General features: G+C 34.9%; 4 protein-coding genes across 6 annotated transcripts; 1 reads left to right on the top strand and 3 right to left on the bottom strand.

Annotated features, from left to right (window-relative positions):
• Positions 1-7: 7 nt before the first annotated feature.
• Positions 8-3,927, bottom strand: LOC135674243 (uncharacterized). 2 transcript variants are annotated; one of them, XM_065183901.1, is made up of 3 exons: positions 3,647-3,927; positions 1,475-1,796; positions 8-1,377 (listed from the first exon to the last, which is right to left on the bottom strand). In XM_065183901.1, exons 1-3 carry the CDS (start codon positions 3,707-3,709, stop codon positions 341-343), a joined length of 1,422 nt encoding a protein of 473 aa, XP_065039973.1. In that variant the 5' UTR covers positions 3,710-3,927; the 3' UTR covers positions 8-340. The 2 variants fall into 2 exon arrangements, with proteins under 2 accessions (XP_065039973.1, XP_065039972.1); XM_065183900.1 differs by having other exon boundaries at positions 1,475-3,927.
• A 3,492-nt stretch (positions 3,928-7,419) lies between these two features.
• Positions 7,420-10,157, top strand: LOC103985795 (probable L-ascorbate peroxidase 4, peroxisomal). The gene is made up of 9 exons (XM_009403631.3): positions 7,420-7,709; positions 8,310-8,434; positions 8,520-8,569; positions 8,780-8,845; positions 8,925-8,973; positions 9,348-9,430; positions 9,522-9,601; positions 9,671-9,773; positions 9,857-10,157. Exons 1-9 carry the CDS (start codon positions 7,597-7,599, stop codon positions 10,049-10,051), a joined length of 864 nt encoding a protein of 287 aa, XP_009401906.2. The 5' UTR covers positions 7,420-7,596; the 3' UTR covers positions 10,052-10,157.
• LOC135674244 (actin-depolymerizing factor 5-like) lies at positions 10,087-11,212 on the bottom strand. The gene is made up of 3 exons (XM_065183903.1): positions 10,931-11,212; positions 10,585-10,844; positions 10,087-10,379 (listed from the first exon to the last, which is right to left on the bottom strand). Exons 1-3 carry the CDS (start codon positions 10,949-10,951, stop codon positions 10,229-10,231), a joined length of 432 nt encoding a protein of 143 aa, XP_065039975.1. The 5' UTR covers positions 10,952-11,212; the 3' UTR covers positions 10,087-10,228.
• A 1,824-nt stretch (positions 11,213-13,036) lies between these two features.
• On the bottom strand, positions 13,037-15,724 carry LOC135674242 (rhodanese-like domain-containing protein 17). 2 transcript variants are annotated; one of them, XM_065183898.1, is made up of 6 exons: positions 15,566-15,724; positions 15,348-15,425; positions 15,176-15,249; positions 15,021-15,091; positions 14,868-14,921; positions 13,037-13,263 (listed from the first exon to the last, which is right to left on the bottom strand). In XM_065183898.1, the coding sequence occupies exons 1-6, from the start codon at positions 15,580-15,582 to the stop codon at positions 13,174-13,176; spliced, it is 384 nt and encodes a 127-aa protein (XP_065039970.1). In that variant the 5' UTR covers positions 15,583-15,724; the 3' UTR covers positions 13,037-13,173. The 2 variants fall into 2 exon arrangements, with proteins under 2 accessions (XP_065039970.1, XP_065039969.1); XM_065183897.1 differs by lacking the exon at positions 15,566-15,724 and having other exon boundaries at positions 15,348-15,558.
• Positions 15,725-21,282: the final 5,558 nt, after the last annotated feature.

Raw genomic sequence — 21,282 nt, 5'->3', positions numbered from 1 at the left:
AAAAAGAGGTCAAAAGAAATAATAACTATTGAAATGTCAACCACAAAAGTGTTGATCACTCGACGCCATCATCCGTACTCGTTGCCTAAGAGGATAAGAATACATACACGAATTCGACTTCGTCCTCAATCAAAACCCGTTTGCGGTTAGGCAGGGGTCCAAACATTTTGGATCAGGACAAGAACTCTGAAGGGAACTGCAAGCATACAGCCAATCCCAAAGAAAATAGATGACACCTTTTTTGCTCGGCCTTACAATGCAGCATATTCTCCCGATCTTTTAAAATGTTGGCTAGGCTACAGAACATGTTTCTGACTGCATCGATTCATGTCCCTTGAATTTAAAACGGGACTGTATAAGGCAGCTGATACATGTCGAATTCAGGCAAGTAGCGGGCTCGGGACTGCGGAGAAGAAATGGCATTACTTCCACTTCCATTGCTGGATTTGCTCTCAGCAGCAAACGAACTGGCGCCCCGCTGCTTTGGAGCCCCAAACAACCAGTCGTCGCTGCCTGCGTCTGAAGACTCCAACTCCAACTGCAATGGCGATGGATTCCAATTCACTATTAATTCATCAAACTTTTCCTGTTGCCGTGTTCTGCTGCCAATCCTTTTCGAACTAGTAGTTCTATGCGAAGGTGCAGCTGCTTCTCGATCAAGACCCGTTTCCACAGCCGTGCCTGAAAAACATGGCTGTTCATCAACTGCAGGACGTTCATCAGCTATCTGCTTTGATTTGTTGTTGACTACCACATTCACTTGCGCAGCTGTTTGAGTGTCCCGTGGCTCTGGACCTCTTTGCTTCAGCGATGGAAATGGCACCTGTGCATCTGCTTGCCTCACGGACGGTAATGGTGGCTTTGGCTCTCTTTGCTTCAACGATGGCACTGGTAGTCGTGCATCTGCTTGCCTCAACGATGGTAATGGTGGTTTCGACTCTCTTTTTGTCAATGATGGCAATGGTAGCTTTGTGTCTGCTTGCCTCACCAATGGTAATAGTGGCTTTGGCTCTCTTTGCTCCAACGATGGCAATGGTAGCTTTGTGTCTGCTTGCCTCAACGATGGTAATGGTGGCTTCAACTCTCTTTGCTTCAACAATGGCAATGGTAGCTTTGTGTCTGCTTGCCTCAACGATGGTAATGGTGGCTTTGGCTCTCTTTGCTTCAACGATGGTAATGGTGGCTTCAACTCTCTTTGCTTCAACGATGGCAATGGTAGCTGTGCATCTGCTTGCCTCACCGATGGTAATAGTGGCTTAGGCTCACTTTTCTTCAAGGATGCCAATGGTAGCTGTGCATCTTCTTGACTCACCGATAGTAATGGTGGCTTTGAGTCTCTTTGCTTCAATGTTGGCAACTTAATGCGAATGATAATTCCTTCATGAAGAAGAGAAGAAAACATAAGTGTCATTGTTTAAAATTATGCAAAGCTCAAAAAGAGGGAACACTACTTGAAGAAAAAGCTAAAATGTACCATGCTTGTTATGACCGGAATCAGAGGGCAGAAGTTTTCTCCTCTTATTGCTGTCCTGAGAGCTCTCCGGGGAGTCGTGGGAATACTGAATGGAACATGGAAGCTCATGTTCTTCTGTAATGCCACTTCTCTCCAGCTGCTGGATAACATCATTGCTGGTCTTTTGGCTGAACAAATTCTGATCCAACTTCTTCTCTTCACGCTTTCTCTTGATATGGTTCTCCTCGTGCTGAGAGTTCACAAGCTTTTCATTGGTCTTCTCCCTCTCCTTTCTCTCCCTCTTTTTTTCTTTCTTCTTTGCCTTTTGGCTTTCTTTTTGGAGCTTCAGTGCACCAGAAGAATAGTCAACCCCAGCAAAGAATATACAGTGGGGAAGCAAAGTAGAGAGGCACACCGGAGAATGTATTACACAGGTACGAGTCAATATAATAGGACACTCTTTAGGCTTCAATAGCATGATATTTCACATTGAGCAGAAAAGTCCAAATAGAATAACATTCTTCCAAAACCAGTTCTTACAACTCAATCTCCTAGTAAGATATATTAGAGATTCTTCCTGAAATCCCAAACCAATTACCAGCAGTAAAATCTATTATAAGTTTGCATACAACAATTGTATCCCCCAATTATAGGATCGAGATGCCTATCTCAGAATGTTTCATATTTTATATTTTGACACATCTATCTTACACAAAACACCCAATCGCACAGCTGCTAAAAAAATCATTTTTGAGAAAAAAAACACTCCAGGTAGAAAGGGCCGAACGGTAATGTAATGAGGAGAGGAAAACAGGAAACACAATCACTATAGCAATATATAGCCAATCATTTAACTAATATTTAGTTTACCAATAAGAACTTAGGAACCTTTGCATCTTTGATACGTTCACCCTGATTACTAAAGAAAATAGTAAACCAAAAATTTTCTACGCACTATCATTCATTCCCCTAAGACTCAATTTGCATTAGCAGTCAAACTATGAAGAAGTCCTGTCAAGAGAGTGACCAAGAATATTATAATTACAAGGATCTTTTTTTTTTCTTTTTGGTCATAAATCCGTTGCCGGGATTTGAACCCGGATATCTGTTCAAGCTCAGATATTCCAAAAAAAAGTAACAACGGATATGAACTTCAACCAAACAAGAATTTTCAACGATACAGATTGTTAACATTAATGTTTAGAACTAGAGAAAAAGCTTTACTGTTAATAAATTGCCAATCCTCTTAGATCTGACTGCATTTCTCAATCTCTAAACAAAATTCTAACATAATAATCTGATAGCATTCAAAACTCAGATGCTATGCTTGAGACATAAGATGGAGTTGTTTGCTAATAAACTTTATTAGGAGACTAATATAATTAGACCTCTCATGATAATTAATATAAACAACCATTTCACTTTAAGTGCAAATACATTGATGAGAATCCAATGGAATCAAGTCGTTCATCTTTGCCTTGAAATTACTATGCCACAACCGGAACATCTAAAAAGAGAATACAAAGAAAGTGCAACTACTACAAGGGTTCTTGATAGTATCCATGATTTCCATCAAATGACTTCCACCAAAATACTGGTCCGACAATTAAAAGAAAGCGCAAAAATAACAGGATCTGTTGCAAATGTGAATTGCTTTTTCATAGTATACCTACAAATCAACTCCTAAGGATTTCTTTTAATCGACCACATCAATCATATCAAGATCCAATTCGGAATTTCTTAATCTGACATCAGAGTGCTCCCCATACCTGTACCACATCTAACCTTGGCAGATCCACTTTTAATTGCTTTTTCATAGGAGATCTATAAACTCAAAGCTCAAGACTCGTGTAGAGAACCGCTTAATAGTCTTGTAATTGACCTGAGCATCTCATCTACCAACCAACAACTCATCTTCATAAGAACTCCATAGCCATCCACCAGAAGAATAACAAAAAACCAATTTCCTAAACAATACTATCTACGGAATAAAATCCAATCATATTGTGGTCGATTACAATTCCTCTATCCATTTGACATATGATTACAAACTTATGAACTCCAACTTCGCAAGAATTCGTTCGATCTAAGACTAAAGTGACCAAGAGATCGTGGCGACGAACGGATCGCGAATAAAGGAAGTCGAGCAAGAATGCAAGAAATCAATCGCAGCGGCATTGATGCTCAACAAACCTTGATTGATTCGATCAAGGACTCTTCGATGTGCGGCGGATGGTACGGAAAGCACCGCGACATCGTGCTCCCACTGTCTCTTCCTCGCTCTCGATCGAGGGGCACACGGATCAAGGCCAGAGATCGATCGAGGGGCAATCGAATCAAGCGACTCAAAGCAAGCGGGATCGAAGGCGAGTGGGCCGCAGATCAGAATCAGGACGGGGAAAGCGGCGGAGACAGAAATAAAAGAAAACTAGGGTTAGAGCTCCGCCGACGGAGGAAAGAGCAGCCTCAATTCGGGGCGCGGAGGCCATATTTATAGAGGGAGGAGAGTCGTGCCGGTTTCGGATTCGCGGTACTCTGTCCCGCGGGTCTTATAAGGATCACAGTTGCGCTCGCTTCTATTGGCCATTTCGGGTGGGTCCAACACGGGATTCGCCTTCCGAAGCTTCGCGGCACGCGGTAGCGCTGGTCCGGCGAGGCCCACGTGGAATGACCAACCGCCTCCGTGGGCGGTCTCACGTGCTTGCCACGTGAACGATAGGAGGGCCTCTCCCGTCTCGATGAGACAGGAAACACATAGCAGGCTGTGGCCTCCCCACCAGAGCGCTGTACCAGGCTGCTGAACTCGGGGGCATCGATGTACCCTGTCTTGGCCAAAAACTCCCTGAACCCCGCACCAGTCTCCGTGCGTCGCACGTAAGGAGACGATGGGGGTTCTCCCGTCTCAATGGAGACAGGAAACATACCATAACCTCTAATTGAAGCTTTGGGTCGCGCACCAGCTCTGTGTGCCAGGCGGCTGAACTCCGTGCGCGTCGTTGTACCCTGTCTTGGCTGAGACAGGTGAGTCGCACGCCATGTCAGAATTCAAATCCTCATGGCCTCGACGTCGAGTTCGTGACGACCCATCGCGGCTAATCGATCACATCACACACAACCTTCCCTATATATATATATAGAAATTTAGGCTATTATTATTCTCTCTCCACTTCCTTGAATAATAAAAGATAAGATACAAATGTCATTATTTATTAGGATTAAAAAAACGATTACAAAAATAACTCTCTACATCCAAAAAAAGGTGAATTTGAAAGTCTTAGCAAGATTACAACTGTCTTTCTATAGAAGTCAGAAATGCATATAACTTTAAACAAGTTCATCAATTAGAAAATACCTATATAAGCATTAAGTGATGAACTCTCTTGCTTTGAGGATGTCTCCTAAGTTAAGTGAATCACTTTCTACTAAAATTGATTATATGATATCATCTTAAATTTTTTTATTAACTAACTTGATCAAGAAAAAAAAAATTTAAACTTATATATAAGATAGTATCGTATCATTCGAATTATAACATTCAAGAGATGTGACCCTAAGTTAAATCAATAGTAATATAATTCATCAACAATCTAATCTAGAATCCAAACTAACATTCGATGACACAGAGAAATCTTAGTCAAAATTCATATTTATAAAATATGTGTAATTTATAATCATACACCACATCACTTAAATATTTTTAAAAAATTATAAGCTAACTTAATAAAACATTAACCATACTATTAAAACCATAAGCATAAGAATTTATATAATCAAAACTCCAACCATTTATCATAAGTGTATATCGTTAAAAAACTAAACTTAACATTTACCATAAGTGTGAGAGGTTTGTTTGAAATTTTTACATGATATATCATTCCAAAATTATCGAACATTTTACTATATGCAAAATATACTTATATAACAACAACATATCAACTAATAGGATTTGTCCAAAATCTAGATAGCTTTTCACTACCTCGGCCTAATTTTAACTTTTCAATTAGTGACAAGCTAATTTAAAAATTTTATATAGCGACAAAGTGAGCATATAAAGCTCAATAAGCGACTAACATATTTATGGTGAAAAAAAATAATTTTTAAAAAAAATTAGTATCAAAATACAAGGCATGATACAAAAATTTATAGATATCTACTCAGAATATAGAATTACAATATTATTTCATTCAAAGCATGTTTTGTTCATAATAAGGGGGTAAAGAGTAATTAGAGCATATCAATAATATAAGAATTATTTCAAAGTATATCAATGACATATGAAACATTTCAGAGTATATCAAAAGAATAAATATAAAACAGAAGCTTAAATGTCATATTAGACGTTGCATTCATTTTATTCTCATCTAAATCGCACGTAGAAACATATAACCAAAGCTTTGAATATCATATCAAATATATAGAAGGTGAAGTAGGATATCAAATATAATCTTCAACATCTGGGAGTGTCATTTATCCACGGATGGATGAAGCCAAAGGGGGCCGATAAAACATTATGAGTTTGAAGTATATACCATTTATCATTTCTAGCAAAGGTCCAAATAATCCTTTTACTATTTTTAGTAAAGGTCCAAATAATCCCACAAATATTAGAGTATAAAAAGATATTGTGAACAATACAATTAGCATATATCGGAAGTATATGTGAAATAACGAAACATACATGTTCATATACGAAACAATACGATGCAAACATAATTTTACATAATAGATTCATATATGCAAATAACTTAAGGATGAGTATACAAGAATTCAAAGTAATAATATAAAACTTAATTGAAAAAAAGATTTTAGCTGAAATCAATTTCCAAAAGGATGAAACAAGAATAGGAAAAATCGATAAAAGCTTAATTTTGGTCGAATTTGAGAGACACATTTCATGAATTATTTAAATAATCAATTATACTTCAAATTACTCGAAATGATTGCATTTGAAATATATATTAATCTACTTTCACAAAAATTAAGTTTTATATGAATTGAAGTTTCCAACAAAGAGTTACAAATAATTTAGTGACAAAAGGTCAAAAAATATTATCTCTATTTTACCGAATCCATAATGTTAATTAAAATAAATATTTTAGTAGGCATTTATACTCCAAAATTTTCAAACCAGATATACATAGAGATATTTATGAGTCTAGTTTTTAATAAAGTATATTTTACATAAATTAAAATTTTTTAATAAAAAGTTATAAGTAGTTTAGTATTAAAAGGTTAGAAATTATGACCTTTGTTTTACATAATCTATAAGGTCAATTAAAATAGAAGTTTGGATTGACACTTACATGTATGAGTTTATTTTCACATAAATTAGGTTTACCTAAATTAGAGTTTAGTACAAAAAGTTAGGTCTAAAATAATAATTATCAAAAAATTTTAGATTCATGATTTTATATTAAACGAGAGAAATATCTTGTGCTAAACTGAAATCTTTTAAATTATTTAGAATTAAAATAAAAATAAAGATTAAGATTTTTATAAAATAGGGTTAGAATACTTATCTTTGAGAATTTTTTATCTCAAATGAGAAGATTTGAGAAAAAAAACCCTATGCTCTAAATTTTCTTCTCTTATTCTTCTTTTTTCTTCTACTTCTTTCTCTCTTCCTCTAGCACACATCATTAATTAATTATATATATATATATATATGTATATGTATATATATATATATGTATGTATATATATGTATATGTATTTATATATATGTATATGTATTTATATGTATGTATATGTATATGTATGTATGTATATGTATATACATACATATATACATATACATATACATACATACATATATATATATATATATATATATATTATTTATTTATTTATATTGGCCAAAAGGCACGTAAATGAGCCGAAAACATTGAGAAGAAAGTGAGCGACGGATATCTTCTTCGTGAAGCTGTCCCTTCTCCACTCCACGAATTCAATTCCTTCTCTCCCATCCTCGTTCTCCTCTCCTTTATTCCCGTCTTTTGCTGCTACTGCTTCTTCTTCGTGTCCTCCTCCGTGTTTATATAACAGCAGACCAAACGAGAAGCCGTCAGGCTCCCATCACCTCCTCCACTCGTTGTTTTGCTGCATCTCTCTGTTCTTTGCGAGAGCTTTCTTAGGGTAACACAATGGCTGATCCGGTGGTGAACGCAGAGTACCTCAAGGAGATCGAGAAGGCCCGCAGAGACCTCCGAGCTCTCATCTCCAGCAAGAACTGTGCTCCTATCATCCTCCGCCTCGCGTGAGTTAGTTTCGCTTGATTCTGCAGCTAAATCTGTGCCTCTCGAACTCCATTTGTTTGCCTGTGCTCCTCCATCTTTATCTCCTCCACTATACTGCGTGTTAAATGCAGGACATTTCTGTTGGGTAAAAGGCAGAGTCTTCAAGATTAAATAAAATATTAGAATGATGAAATATGAGAATGAAGTTTAGAAATAATAAAAATATATTTAAAGAATAAGAGGAATTATATTTGTCTCTAAATTTTTATTAATTTAGGGTTTGCAACTCTATTTATAGGGCCTGGAAATACCCCAATGGTCTTCATAAAATGACATATTTTGAAGGAACATGTTCATAAAGAAAAATTAATTACAGTAATTGATGCTTCCTTAGAGTAGAATTAGGGGATTAGTGTTGTTGTTACCCAGAGGAAGGGATCTACCAACTGCATCAACCATTCAACACAAGCAGGGATTTTTTGGTAACTCAATTTATGCTCTTGATAGTGTCTATGGGTATTTAATTTCTATATTTTGGAATGCAAGATCATAAAGTTCTTGAAGTTAGCTTGGTATATCTTAAGACTCTCATGGCTTCTCACATCTGCTGCTTTCTGCAGATGGCATGATGCTGGTACTTATGATGTGAAAACAAAAACTGGTGGCCCTAATGGTTCCATAAGGTTTGAGGAAGAGTACTCTCATGGTTCAAATGCAGGACTTGAAATAGCTATTGATCTTTTAGGTAGCCATTTGCATCTTAACACACCAACAATACATGTCCAGATTACAATCTAATGTCATCTGCTCTCTGTTCTTTGCGATCTCAGAGCCAGTGAAGGTCAAACATCCAAAAATCACATATGCAGACCTTTACCAGGTACTGATTCATTACAGAATAGCAAGCAAGATAGCATTTTTCTTCTAGCATTTGGATACATAAGTCATCTTTCATCCTATCTGAAACAAGATTTGGTTCTTCAAGGGAATCAATAATCTTTTACTACTAGATTTATGTTATAAGTACTGGAGAGTAAAGTGAGGAGGACGAATGAATGCATCTGTATGCTGAACATGATGTTATTAGCAGCTTGCTGGAGTAGTTGCTGTGGAGATTACTGGCGGACCGACTGTTCCATTTGCTCCAGGTAGAAAGGTAAGGTTTAGGTATTTGACAGTGCTCTTCTTCTTCCAGGAACTGCAAGCTCAATAACATCCACTGCTTCTTGTGCCAGGACTTATCAGTTTGTCCAGAAGAAGGCCGTCTTCCAGATGCAAACCAAGGTAATCATCTCCAGCATCTCTGCAATTGGTTCTTGTATTTTCGAGTTTTCTATCAGGTAGCATGTACGGGTCAAAAAGTATTATCGTCGATCTCATTTTACTTTGTCAAAGGTGTTTTTATTTCATATTTCTGTCATGCCAAACTCGAAAATTTTTCTGCTTGTATGGCATCGTGCAAAAACAATACCATTCTCGTGTGTCATCGGTTGATTTTTGGCTAACGCTCTTACGGTGCAAAACGGCACGGGGTGAGACATTGGTTATATGTCGGAGGGGCGATGCAATATCTTTAGTCTATCTATTTTTTTTTTTATGAAAATACTAAATTAATATTAAGTTTATATCGATCTTCGATACCAATACTTTTGATGCAGGTGTTTCGCATTTGAGGGACGTCTTCTATCGCATGGGTTTGTCAGATAAGGATATTGTGGCACTCTCCGGTGGCCACACACTGGTAATTGTCTCAAGCCATTCTGCTTTGTACCCATATACTACTGTATCACCATCCTCGAATGAAAGGAAGTTTCTTGTGCTTGGTGATAAAGGGAAGAGCTCATCGAGAGAGATCAGGATTTCTAGGCGCGTGGACAAAGGATCCTCTCAAATTCGACAACTCCTACTTTGCGTAATGGTTATCTCACTGTCATCAAGTTCACATCAAGCAGCCTGATCACTGTTCTTCGTCCTGTATCAGGGAATTGGTGAAAGGGGAAAAGGAGGGGCTCCTTCAGCTTCCGACAGATAAGGCTCTGTTAGACGATCCTGTCTTGAGAGACTACGTCGTGCTATACGCCGTGGTAGCTTCGATGCTTGGTTTCGTTGTGACCTTCCCCATGCAACATTGATCTCAACATTGACGTAGTTTGATTTCTTTTGGTAGGACGAGGATAAATTCTTCGAAGATTACGCAGAATCACACAAGAAACTATCAGAGCTGGGCTTCACTCCACCTCGGACTTGCCTCACGAGGGGGAAGACAAGAAGCATACTACAGCAAGGCGCACTTGGCGTTGCAGTTGCTGCTCTGCTGCTCGTTCTAAGCTACTTTTATGAGATCAACAGGAAAACCAAATAATCTACTAAGGTTTTAAGTTGGTGGGATGGAGTTGATGCTTCACAAACGCATATTGTAATGATCTATATGTTGATGATGAATCATATCGTTTGCCTTTGTTCTCCAATCACATCATCGTCTTCTCCCCTGATCTTGATCGGAGGAACGCATCAGCTGCAGTGGAGGCCATTCCGCTGCTCATTTGGCCCTCTCTTTGATCACATCGAAGCCCATCTCGGTAGGATCAGTGGCTTGCACTTCGTAGTGGATCCCTTCGAGCAGCCTCCTCAGCCCTTGCTTTGAGGTAGCGTACAGTATCTTCGACCTGATCCTTGATGCCGTTGGAGACCTGAAAGAGTAGCAGAACTCTGTAGATACAGATCTGAGTCTCAGCATCAAAAGCAGATGATCTTTGCAGTACATTGTTAGCAGACATGAATCACATAATAGGTAGTGATGTTGCACGCAGTTCATCCATGTTTCTTGCAGCTTTCTCTCAGCAGATCCGTGAGAGAGAGAGAGAGAGAGAGAGAGAGAGAGAGAGAGGAGCAGACCATGTGATGAAGAAGATCTTGCTCTTCTGGCAGTTGTCGACGCTGAGGAAGTCGAAGTCGAAGACGGCGTAGCGGCAGTCGTCGTTGGGGAGGGAGGCTGCGAGGCCTTCGTAGCCTTCGCCGGGACGGCCCACCTTGTCCACCATCACCTCCCTCGACTTCTCGTCGATCTTGTACACCACGTACCGGCTCACCTTCTTCCACTTCATCTCCATGAAGGAGCTCAGGCACTCCTGCTTCACCCTCATCCCCTCCGTCGCCTGCCACCCACAAGCCACATTCGTTAAGGCAACAACACCCAGGAAAGCTGGTCACCGCTCGTGACGTCGGCGTCGATCGGAATTACCATCTTGAAAGCCATGGCCATGGTCTCAGAACCTTCCGTCCCAACCTCGCCGCTGGTCGCTGCTGATCCGGGCTTCAGACGTTGATTTATAGGCTGAAGGTTGAAGATGATGGCTTTGTCGGATTGTTGTCATCAAAATACTATAGTATTTGGTGAGGAACTCGAAGAACATTAATGAACTCTTCCGATGACTCTCAAGACAAATTGGTGAGCAGGAACGGTGGGCTCTCGAGGATCATTGCGGTGCACAATTCCGGGGTCAAACATGACGCGCTTAAAGAACAGGGAAAGATGTTCTCGTCCTAATCACGAATGCACGAAAAGTGTTTTTCATGTTGTCCAAACGCTAATCAAATGGGAGAAAAAGAAAGGAAAGAGGTACAAAAGCAAGAGAATCTTACAAGAGACTTACTGTTCAAAGATCATAATATCAACTCAATTATTTTGTGGTTCTCTGATGGTCTGTCTACAGGTCTTCGAGATCCATGAATCGACTTTGTGCAAAGCCTTCAAAGGGTCTCCATCAACAGCCAAGTCTTTGAATGATTATTCTTCGATCATATTAATTATGGGAATCCAAAGATAGTTACCAGTTTGACAGAAACAGGAGTTCATATCATCTGATGCAGTCCTCACACTAGAATTCGGAGTTCATATCAACTGAGACCTATAAAACTGGAACATAAGCGTATGATTCCACTGAAATCAACAGCAAATAGATTTAGGTTGAACAGGACCAGTGGGAGTACGGGCTCAGCATTGGATCCACCAAACGTACCACATAGGGTGCTTTCTGTTCATGCTTTGCTTGAAAGCCAAGGCAGCCGATGGGGTGGGGGGAGAAAGAGGGGCCCATGTCCCCCATCCACTGACAGTAAAATCTTGAGCATCAAAGTGGACACTCACAGTGTACCACACCCAGCACGAGACGATAACAACAGCCACTGCTCATCAAGTTGATGCTACTTGGAAGAACTGCTGTGTCATGGGGAAGGCTTTTGCACTGTGTTCCAAAAGTGCTACTGTGACATGGGTAAGGCCTTTGCTCTAGTTTTGTTAGAAATATTTGTGTCTCTCTCTATCTTTCAAATTTAAATTAGATTAAGAGGTTAGGGATTATGAATTCAAGTATGAAATTTTTTTTGTGATTTAAGATTTATTTGTTTTATAAATAATCTTATGTATCTTTAGTGAGGATGAGAAAACATACTTAAAAAGTTTGAAATTTATGAGATAAGATGTTTAAAGAGAATTGTGCTGTGCTTGAATTAATTTAATTTGTTCTCATGAAGAATTCAATTTTTAAAAGATGTAACTAAGAAATATTAAATCATGTAAATTTTATATATATTTTCAAATATATTTTTAAATTATTGATCCATGTTTTCGTTATGCAAAGCTTCCTCACCTTCTTTGTTGATTGAGATGATGAGTTTTATATCACTAAAATACTTTTATATGGATATTACTAATCTTCTAAATGTAGAATGATATGGGTATGTATAATAACAACTCCTCATCACTACTTTTACTAATCCTGAGGTTGGTTTAATAGAGGATAGATAAATGAAATATGAAGCAAGTTTATAATTCTCGAATTCAACAATTCACTATCGAAGAAGTTATACATTCAATTCACTCAATCACTATTGAAAAAATCATACATATAAACTCATTATTGAAGAAATCATACATATAAACTCATTTACTAACTCTCAAGCATAGGAGAAACATATCCACAATCATATATTCGATTCACCCAATATAAGTGACACATCTGAACCTATTTACTAACTCGAGCATAGAAGGAACATATCCACAACCATACATTCGATTCACCCAATCAATATCGGAGAAGTCACACATCTGAACTCATTTACTAACTCAAGCATAGGAGATCACTCCAAAGTCACTAAAACTCATTGGATAACTCAAGCATAGCAAAAACTTTGTAACATCATCGATACAATTTTGTAGATTTCATGAGTCGATTTATGATTCCACCTAGTGAAATAGATTAAATTCATCTTTTTATAAAAACAAGGCTTCAAATTAGTGATATCACTTATTTGTATATTGCAAGATAAGAATTCAAACAAATTGTGATTCACAAAAGAACAATCTCATCCAACTCATTGTTATTGGTTTCGTTACTACATTTTAACGTATTGTGATTTATAATACAACACCATTTTTCAGATCACATCACTTACATACAGAGAATGTTTAAATTGACAGAGCAACTACAACTCTTCTTGAAGAGCCTTCACGAGGAACCCATTCTCCAACCAGGCAACATAACCCCCTCCCATATTCTTTACATGCTTGAAACCCTGCAACACAAAAACGAGCTTAATTTATCAAGATACAATGACATGCATCAACTCGATTTAGCAGCTAAACTGGCGACAAATGAGTCATTTATTAAGATTAATATATGTAAGATTGGACATCAATTCAACTTAAAAAATTTAAACTTAATTGTACCGAAGAATAAACTCAATATATATCATCCGACTTTCTTAATCATTAGCGATATGAATTTACTCATAGTCCTTTCGATCTTCACCGAACGCTAATGATTAAGAAAGTCGGATAATATATATTGAGTTTATTCTTTGATACAATTAAGTTTAAATTTTTTAAGTTGAAATGATGTACCAAAGAATAAACTCAATATAAATCATCTGACTTTCTTAATCATTAGCGATATGAATCAAGTGGTTTAACATTTCGTGTCTAATGGTACTTGGACTTCAATGGATATGGCTTTTATACATAGAATTTGGGGAATGTTTGATAAGTCTGATTTGTGATCTAAAATGTCGCATAATGCCCTCGTAAACTGCATTGCAAGTTAAAACCCAAAAGAGGAGAGGAGAAATTCAAAACCCAAAAGAGAAACCTAGAGATCAACAAATAAAGGACATACTTATAAAGTCAACACAAACATTTAATATAACTCGGTAACTCATTGTCTCTCTTCACGAAAAAAATCAAAATTTTCACTATATGAAAAAAATCAATACAAGGAATCACTCTCCTTGAGTAAAAGCCTAAACCCAACCCTGAAACCCCTAGATACCCCTCTCACATAAACCCAAAATAAATCTTCTCTCAACTTTTTTTGGATCCATCGAAAAGAAACCCTAAGGAGCACCCAAAGTGTCTTTACCTCTCCCTCTCACCAAAACCTTAAAACTCGATGTATATTTAAAAGAATAAATTCTAATTCTCTAACGACTCTTTTTACTTGAATCCCTGATCTAAATTTTAATCCTAATTCACTAAGAAATTTGAATATACTTAAGATTCCAAAAATGCTTACCAACTCGAACTTTAGTCCTCTCTTTCTCCACCGTAGTCCACAAAATTGTCCCCACCTCTTTCCTCTTTAATTTTCACAGTCTTATGAATACATTGTCTTGGAGAAATAATGAATTTTTATTTATGTTTTATTGGATTATAAATAGACAAGTGCACAATATTTCAGTAATACATAGCCTGATACTTTATGCTAACAAAAAAATCTCAATCAGACAATAGTTGATGATCACTATTGATTTTTGGAATTATAACATGTTGAGGGGCATCATCTCAATCAATCAAGAGAATTCAGAATGTGGAGAGAGTTATGTTAGACCATTCATTCATTATACATGCAAATTGTCTAACTGCATTTTGCATCTACCATATGGAACATTTCAGTTTAGTCTCACATCAGACAAGAATTTGAATTGATTTACAAGCTCTGTTCCCTGCTACTATTTGACCTCTACCCCTCTCATTGATATAAAGATCACAATCCTAAGATTCTATCTGACAAAAAAAAAGGGGGATAAAACCCATCCTTAATGCTTCAATTTATGACCTCATTGAGTTCAATCCCTTTCCCAAATCACAAATTGATAGCAAAACAAATATGAGAGCTACTTACAGCTTTGATAAGTTCCTCTGTAGCTTGCAGAGATCGCACTCCACTTTGACATCCCTTCAAGATACCAAAAAGTAAGACGCACAAAGAGAGAGAGAATGAGAGAGGTGAAACATCTTGAGCTTTTGCAAATCAGAGGATGTCAAAGGGAATTACCACGACTATGTGATCATCCTTGTCGCAGATCGAGGACACTTGTCCCAAAAACTCAGGGTTCTTCTCCCTCCCTGATCCACGATGACCAAAACAATCCTTCAAAAGACTGCTACGATGCCAGAAAGAATCCTATGAACCAAGAACCAAGAGCTTGCCTTGTGGGGTGAAGAACACATAAGGAACGTTTAGGGCGTTCCATGGATGCCCCTTCTTGAATTCCTCAGCCGTCCTATAAGTTGCACCACGCAGAACAGGAACAAGATTACAACAGGAAGGAGCCCCAAATTAGCCAATGAAACGAGCAGAGGTGGGCGGGCGGGCATGCACCTGACGTCCAAGTACTTGTGGCCGGAGTCCACGAAGCCTTTCGCGGCGTGCACGTCGACGGTCACCGCTGATTCCGAGCTGAGCGCCGGCAGCACAAAGAGAAGAAGAAGAACCATCACAGTCAGATGACACACACAACACCCCATTCCTCCCCAATCTTCCCTTCCGAGGCAGATCAAATGGCACAGAACCGAAGGGGGTTGTAGGGAGCCGCTTACCTCAGAATCGGTGCCATCTATTGCCTTATATCCTGCGATGAATCAGCGGGCGGAGCAGAGAAGCTGCTGCCGGGTTTGCAGGCTATGGTTTCTGCAATAATGTGTGCGGGTGAGTACCGTACGGTGAAACAAACACGAATGCTGCGATCTAATCGAGAAAGATAGGGAGGAGTGAGCCGACGCTGTTTCTGGTTTGGTCGACACGTGACGTGGGATCGACGTCCTTGTCATCTCCGCTTGTTGTTCGGGACGTGGATGAAACGATCGTCAGCGGCCCATGTCATCCCACCCTACGTTTTGGACTACTTCGGTAATGGGCCTTTAAATGGGCCGAGTTTTGGGCTAAGCGCCTCACAGTGGGCTCGTCATGAGGCAGCATTGACTGTTATTGGATAGCTGAGCTCTATCTCCTATTCAATCTTTTATCCTTTTCTTAAATAAATTATATATATATATATATATATATATATATATATATATATATATATATATATATATATGAAGATTAACTTTTTCACCTTATGATATAATGATGTGGGATGGACAAGTTTGGATAGATAATTAAGTAGAATAGATAGAAGGTAGATAAACAAGTTAATCACTTAAATAAAATATTCAAGGAATATGGATATTACCATCCAAGAAATCTACCTAAAGATATAGGATTTATGAACTCACCAGTCTAAGAAATCTACCAAAGAGAAATAGTATTGTAGGAGAATGATAATACCTCTAAAAAAAAAAAGACTTGTATTGAATGTAGGTTATACCCTTGAAGTTTAGGTATATATAGTGATAGATTTGGAACAATCGTTTAAGCCGGGGGTGATTTTTTTTTAATTATTTTTATGATTTAAAATAAATAAAACCTAATTAAAAACCATAAAGGAAAACTCTAAAAGTGAGAACAACCTTCTTCCAATCTTGGGAGAGCTATAGATAGAACTGAGCATAACTTTTTATTAAAATGTTAAATTGAATTCTATAGAATGTCTTAGATTTCTATCTCAATAAGCTTTGTAATGATATAATTCATGTGATAAAATATTTTTAAAATAATATAGAATCTAACAAGAAATGGGAATTCCTGATTTATTAAAAATAATAATAATAATAATAATAATGTAATTATTTTGATTTCTCGGTATTCATAGCTTGAAAATATTCATATAATTTTGCTGGGTCATGAGTTTTCAAATGGGGCTAAAAGAACGCTCTGGGCTTTGATTTCATTGATGCTTGAGTAAGAATAAAGTTAACACCACCATATGTAATTTGCATCCTTAACCAATGACATATCTTTTGAAAGATGTTTAGAGAGCATGCACTATTGTATATTTGATTTCAATAATGCATGAGTATGAATGAATTTAATCATGTACTATTATATATTTAGATTATATATGGTATACATATACATATATATATACATACATATATATATATAACCATATATATATACATATATACATATATATATATACATATATACATATATATATATATATGTTATTTGAACTAGAATATTATGAATTCTTAATAAATTATTGAATTTATTGAATAGGTTATGAAAGTTTTATAAGTAAATTGATTATGGATCGAAATATATAATAAATATATTATGTAAGTTAATTATTTATATTTTGGCATTGCATTCCTACATAAAAACTTATTAGATTGTGGTGTTGTATTATCCCTGACTTTCCATTCGAATCAAAATGTTATAATTAGATCGGATTGAAAATTTAAAATTAAAATTTAATTTTAATATTTTTAATAAAAATTAAACTAATTGATTTAATACTTTAACATGAAATATAGGAGAGAATACAAGATTAAATAGGAACCATTTAATCAATAATTAAATTTTGTAATTGTTTATTTAAACAATAAAAAATCCTAGACTCAAAATATCATAAATTTGTATCTAAAACATGAATATTATGATATTTACTTAGAAAAGCCATGTAAAGACAGTAATATAGATAATAAAAAATAAAAAATACATGTTAAACATGAACAAACAAAGAATCAAAAATATTAAAAATAAATAAAAGAAGATAAAGGATGATCGGATAACCTATCTCTCGTCTCTACGAAAATCATTCTCTCTCATAATATCCTTAGGATGAATAGGAAACTTACTCATCCTCAAATAGAAGACGAGAGAAGAAAGAGTTTGCTAGATGGGAAAGATTTAATTATTTTTTGAATTTTATAAATTAATTGATTTATATTATTTAATTCCTAACTTGGAATTAGGAATTAGTTTTTCTAGTTAGGCTACACATACAAGGAAAACAATTCACAGGAAATCAATATATAATTTCAGTTTTTGTTCCCATATAGGTTTTCTCAATGTTTGATGATCTGTAAGAAAAAGCATTGGCAAGGAGGTTGTAATGTTGTACATGAGAGGATTCTTTTTACAATGTTTTGCTCCTAATCATATGTGGTTAGCCATATTAGTCTATTGAGGAAATAGTTCTTTGTCATGATTTGACACCTAAGCAGATAGTCAACTGACCAATTTTGTTGAAATTTGACTGATTTAATGTTCACATTGATTACCATGGTGGAATTAAAATAGAATATTTCACATCATAATTTGTGGATTTTTCTCTCAACTCCCATTTCACATCATGATTTCGTGAACCGTTCACATTTAGTGTTAATATTAGAGAAGAATACTTAAAGTTATAAGTTTTAAATATCTTAAATATTTAGGATCGATTATATGAATCTTTTATCGTTATTGTCATCGAGATATGTAAAAAATATATATTTTAAATAAATTTAAAATATTAAATTTTAAATTTAATAAATATATACCACCATATGTAATTAGCATCCTTAACCAATGACATATCTTTTGAAAGATGTTTAGAGAGCATGCACTATTATGTTTGTGTGCGCACGCGCTCTCTGAACTAGAATATTATGAATTCTTAATAAATTATTGAATTTATTGAATAGGTTATGAAAGTTTTATAAGTAGATTGATTATGGAACGACATATATAATAAATATATTATATAAGTTAATTATTTAGATTTTGACATTGCATTTCTACATAAAAAAACTTATTAGATTGTGGTGTTGTATTATCCCTTATTTTCCATTCGAATCAAAATGTTATAATTAGATAGGATTGAAAATTTTAAATTAAAATTTAATTTTAATATTTTTTAATAAAAATTTAAACTAATTGATTTAAGACTTTAATATGAAATATAGGAGAGAATACAAGATTAAATATGAACCATTTAATCAATAATTAAATTTTGTAATTGTTTATTTAAATATTAAAAAAATCCTAGACTCATAATATTATAAATTTGTATCTAAAACATGAATATTATGATATTTACTTAGAAAAGCCATGTAAAAACAGTAATATATATAATAAAAAATAAAAAAAATACATGTTCAACATGAACAAATAATGAATAAAAAATATTTAAAATTAAAAAAAAATGATAAAGGATGGTCGGACAACCTATCTCTCGTCTCTACGAAGATCTTTCTATCTCACAATATCATGAGGAGGATGAATAAGAAACCTACCCATCATTAAATAGAAGAGGAGAGAAGCTGGTTAGAAAATATTTAATTATTTTTTTAGTTTTAAAAATTAATTGATTTATATTATTTTATTCCTAACTTGGAATTAGGAATTAGTTTTTCTAATTAGGCTACACATATAAGGAAAACAATTCACAGGAAACCTCTATATAATTTTAGTTTTTGTTCCCATATAGGTTTTCTCAATGTTTGATGATCCTTTCATGTAAGAAAAAGCATCGGCAAAGAGGTTGTAATGTTGTACAAGAGATGATTCTTTTTACAATGTTTTGCCCATAATCACATGTGGTTAGCCTCTTGAGGAAATAGTTCTTTGTCATGATTTGACACCTAAGCAGATAGTCAACTGACCAATTTTGTTGGAATTTGACTGATTTAATGTTCACATTGATTGTCATGGTGCAATTAAAGTAGAATATTTCACATCATAATTTGTGGATTTTTCTCTCAACTCCCATTTCACATCATTATTTTGTGAAATGTTCACATTTAGTGTTAATATTAGAGAAGAATACTTAAAGTTATAAGTTTCAAATATCTTAAATATTTAGGATCAATTATATGAATCTTTTATCGTTATTGTCATCGAGATATGTAAAAAATATATATTTTAATTAAATTTTAAATTTTAAATTTTAAATTTAATAAATATATACCACCATATGTAATTAACATCCTTAACCAATGACATATCTTTTGAAAGATGTTTAGAGAGCATGCACTATTGTGTTTGTGTGCGCACGCGCTCTGAACTAGAATATTATGAATTCTTAATAAATTATTGAATTTATTGAATAGGTTATGAAAGTTTTATAAGTAAATTGATTATGGATCGAAATATATAATAAATATATTATGTAAGTTAATTATTTAGATTTTGACATTGCATTCCTACATAAAAAAAACTTATTAGATTGTGGTGTTGTATTATCCCTCACTTTCCATTCCAATCAAAATGTTATAATTAGATCGGATTGAAAATTTTAAATTAAAATTTAATTTTAATATTTTTTAATAAAAATTTAAACTAATTGATTTAAGACTTTAATATGAAATATAGGAGAGAATACAAGATTAAATATGAACCATTTAATCAATAATAAATTTTATAATTGTTTATTTAAACAATAAAAAAATCCTAGACTCATAATATCATAAATTTGTATTTAAAACATGAATATTATGATATTTACTTAGAAAAGCCATGTAAAAACAATAATATATATAATAAAAAATAAAAAAAATACATGTTCAACATGAACAAATAATGAATAAAAAATATTTAAAATTAAAAAAAATTGATAAAGGATGGTCGGACAACCTATCTCTCGTCTCTACGAAGATCTTTCTATCTCACAATATCATGAGGAGGATGAATAAGAAACCTACCCATCATTAAATAGAAGAGGAGAGAAGCTGGTTAGAAAATATTTAATTATTTTTTTAGTTTTAAAAATTAATTGATTTATATTATTTTATTCCTAACTTGGAATTAGGAATTAGTTTTTCTAATTAGGCTACACATACAAGGAAAACAATTCACAGGAAACCTCTATATAATTTTAGTTTTTGTTCCCATATAGGTTTTCTCAATGTTTGATGATCCTTTCATGTAAGAAAAAGCATTGGCAAAGAGGTTGTAATGTTGTACAAGAGAGGATTCTTTTTACAATGTTTTGCCCCTAATCACATGTGGTTAGCCTCTTGAGGAAATAGTTCTTTGTCATGATTTGACACCTAAGCAGATAGTCTACTGACCAATTTTGTTGGAATTTGACTGATTTAATGTTCACATTGATTGCCATGGTGCAATTAAAGTAGAATATTTCACATCATAATTTGTGGATTTTTCTCTCAACTCCCATTTCACATCAATATTTTGTGAACTGTTCACATTTAGTATTAATATTAGAGAAGAATACTTAAAGTTATAAGTTTCAAATATCTTAAATATTTAGGATCGATTATATGAATCTTTTATCGTTATTGTCATCGAGATATGTAAAAAATATATATTTTAATTAAATTTTAAATTTTAAATTTAATAATATATATACCACCATATGTAATTAACATCCTTAACCAATGACATATCTTTTGAAAGATGTTTAGAGAGCATGCACTATTGTGTT

Source organism: Musa acuminata, chromosome BXJ1-5 (assembly GCF_036884655.1).
Source record: "Musa acuminata AAA Group cultivar baxijiao chromosome BXJ1-5, Cavendish_Baxijiao_AAA, whole genome shotgun sequence".
NCBI lineage: Eukaryota > Viridiplantae > Streptophyta > Magnoliopsida > Zingiberales > Musaceae > Musa > Musa acuminata.
This window is presented reverse-complemented; position numbering and strand designations above follow the sequence as displayed.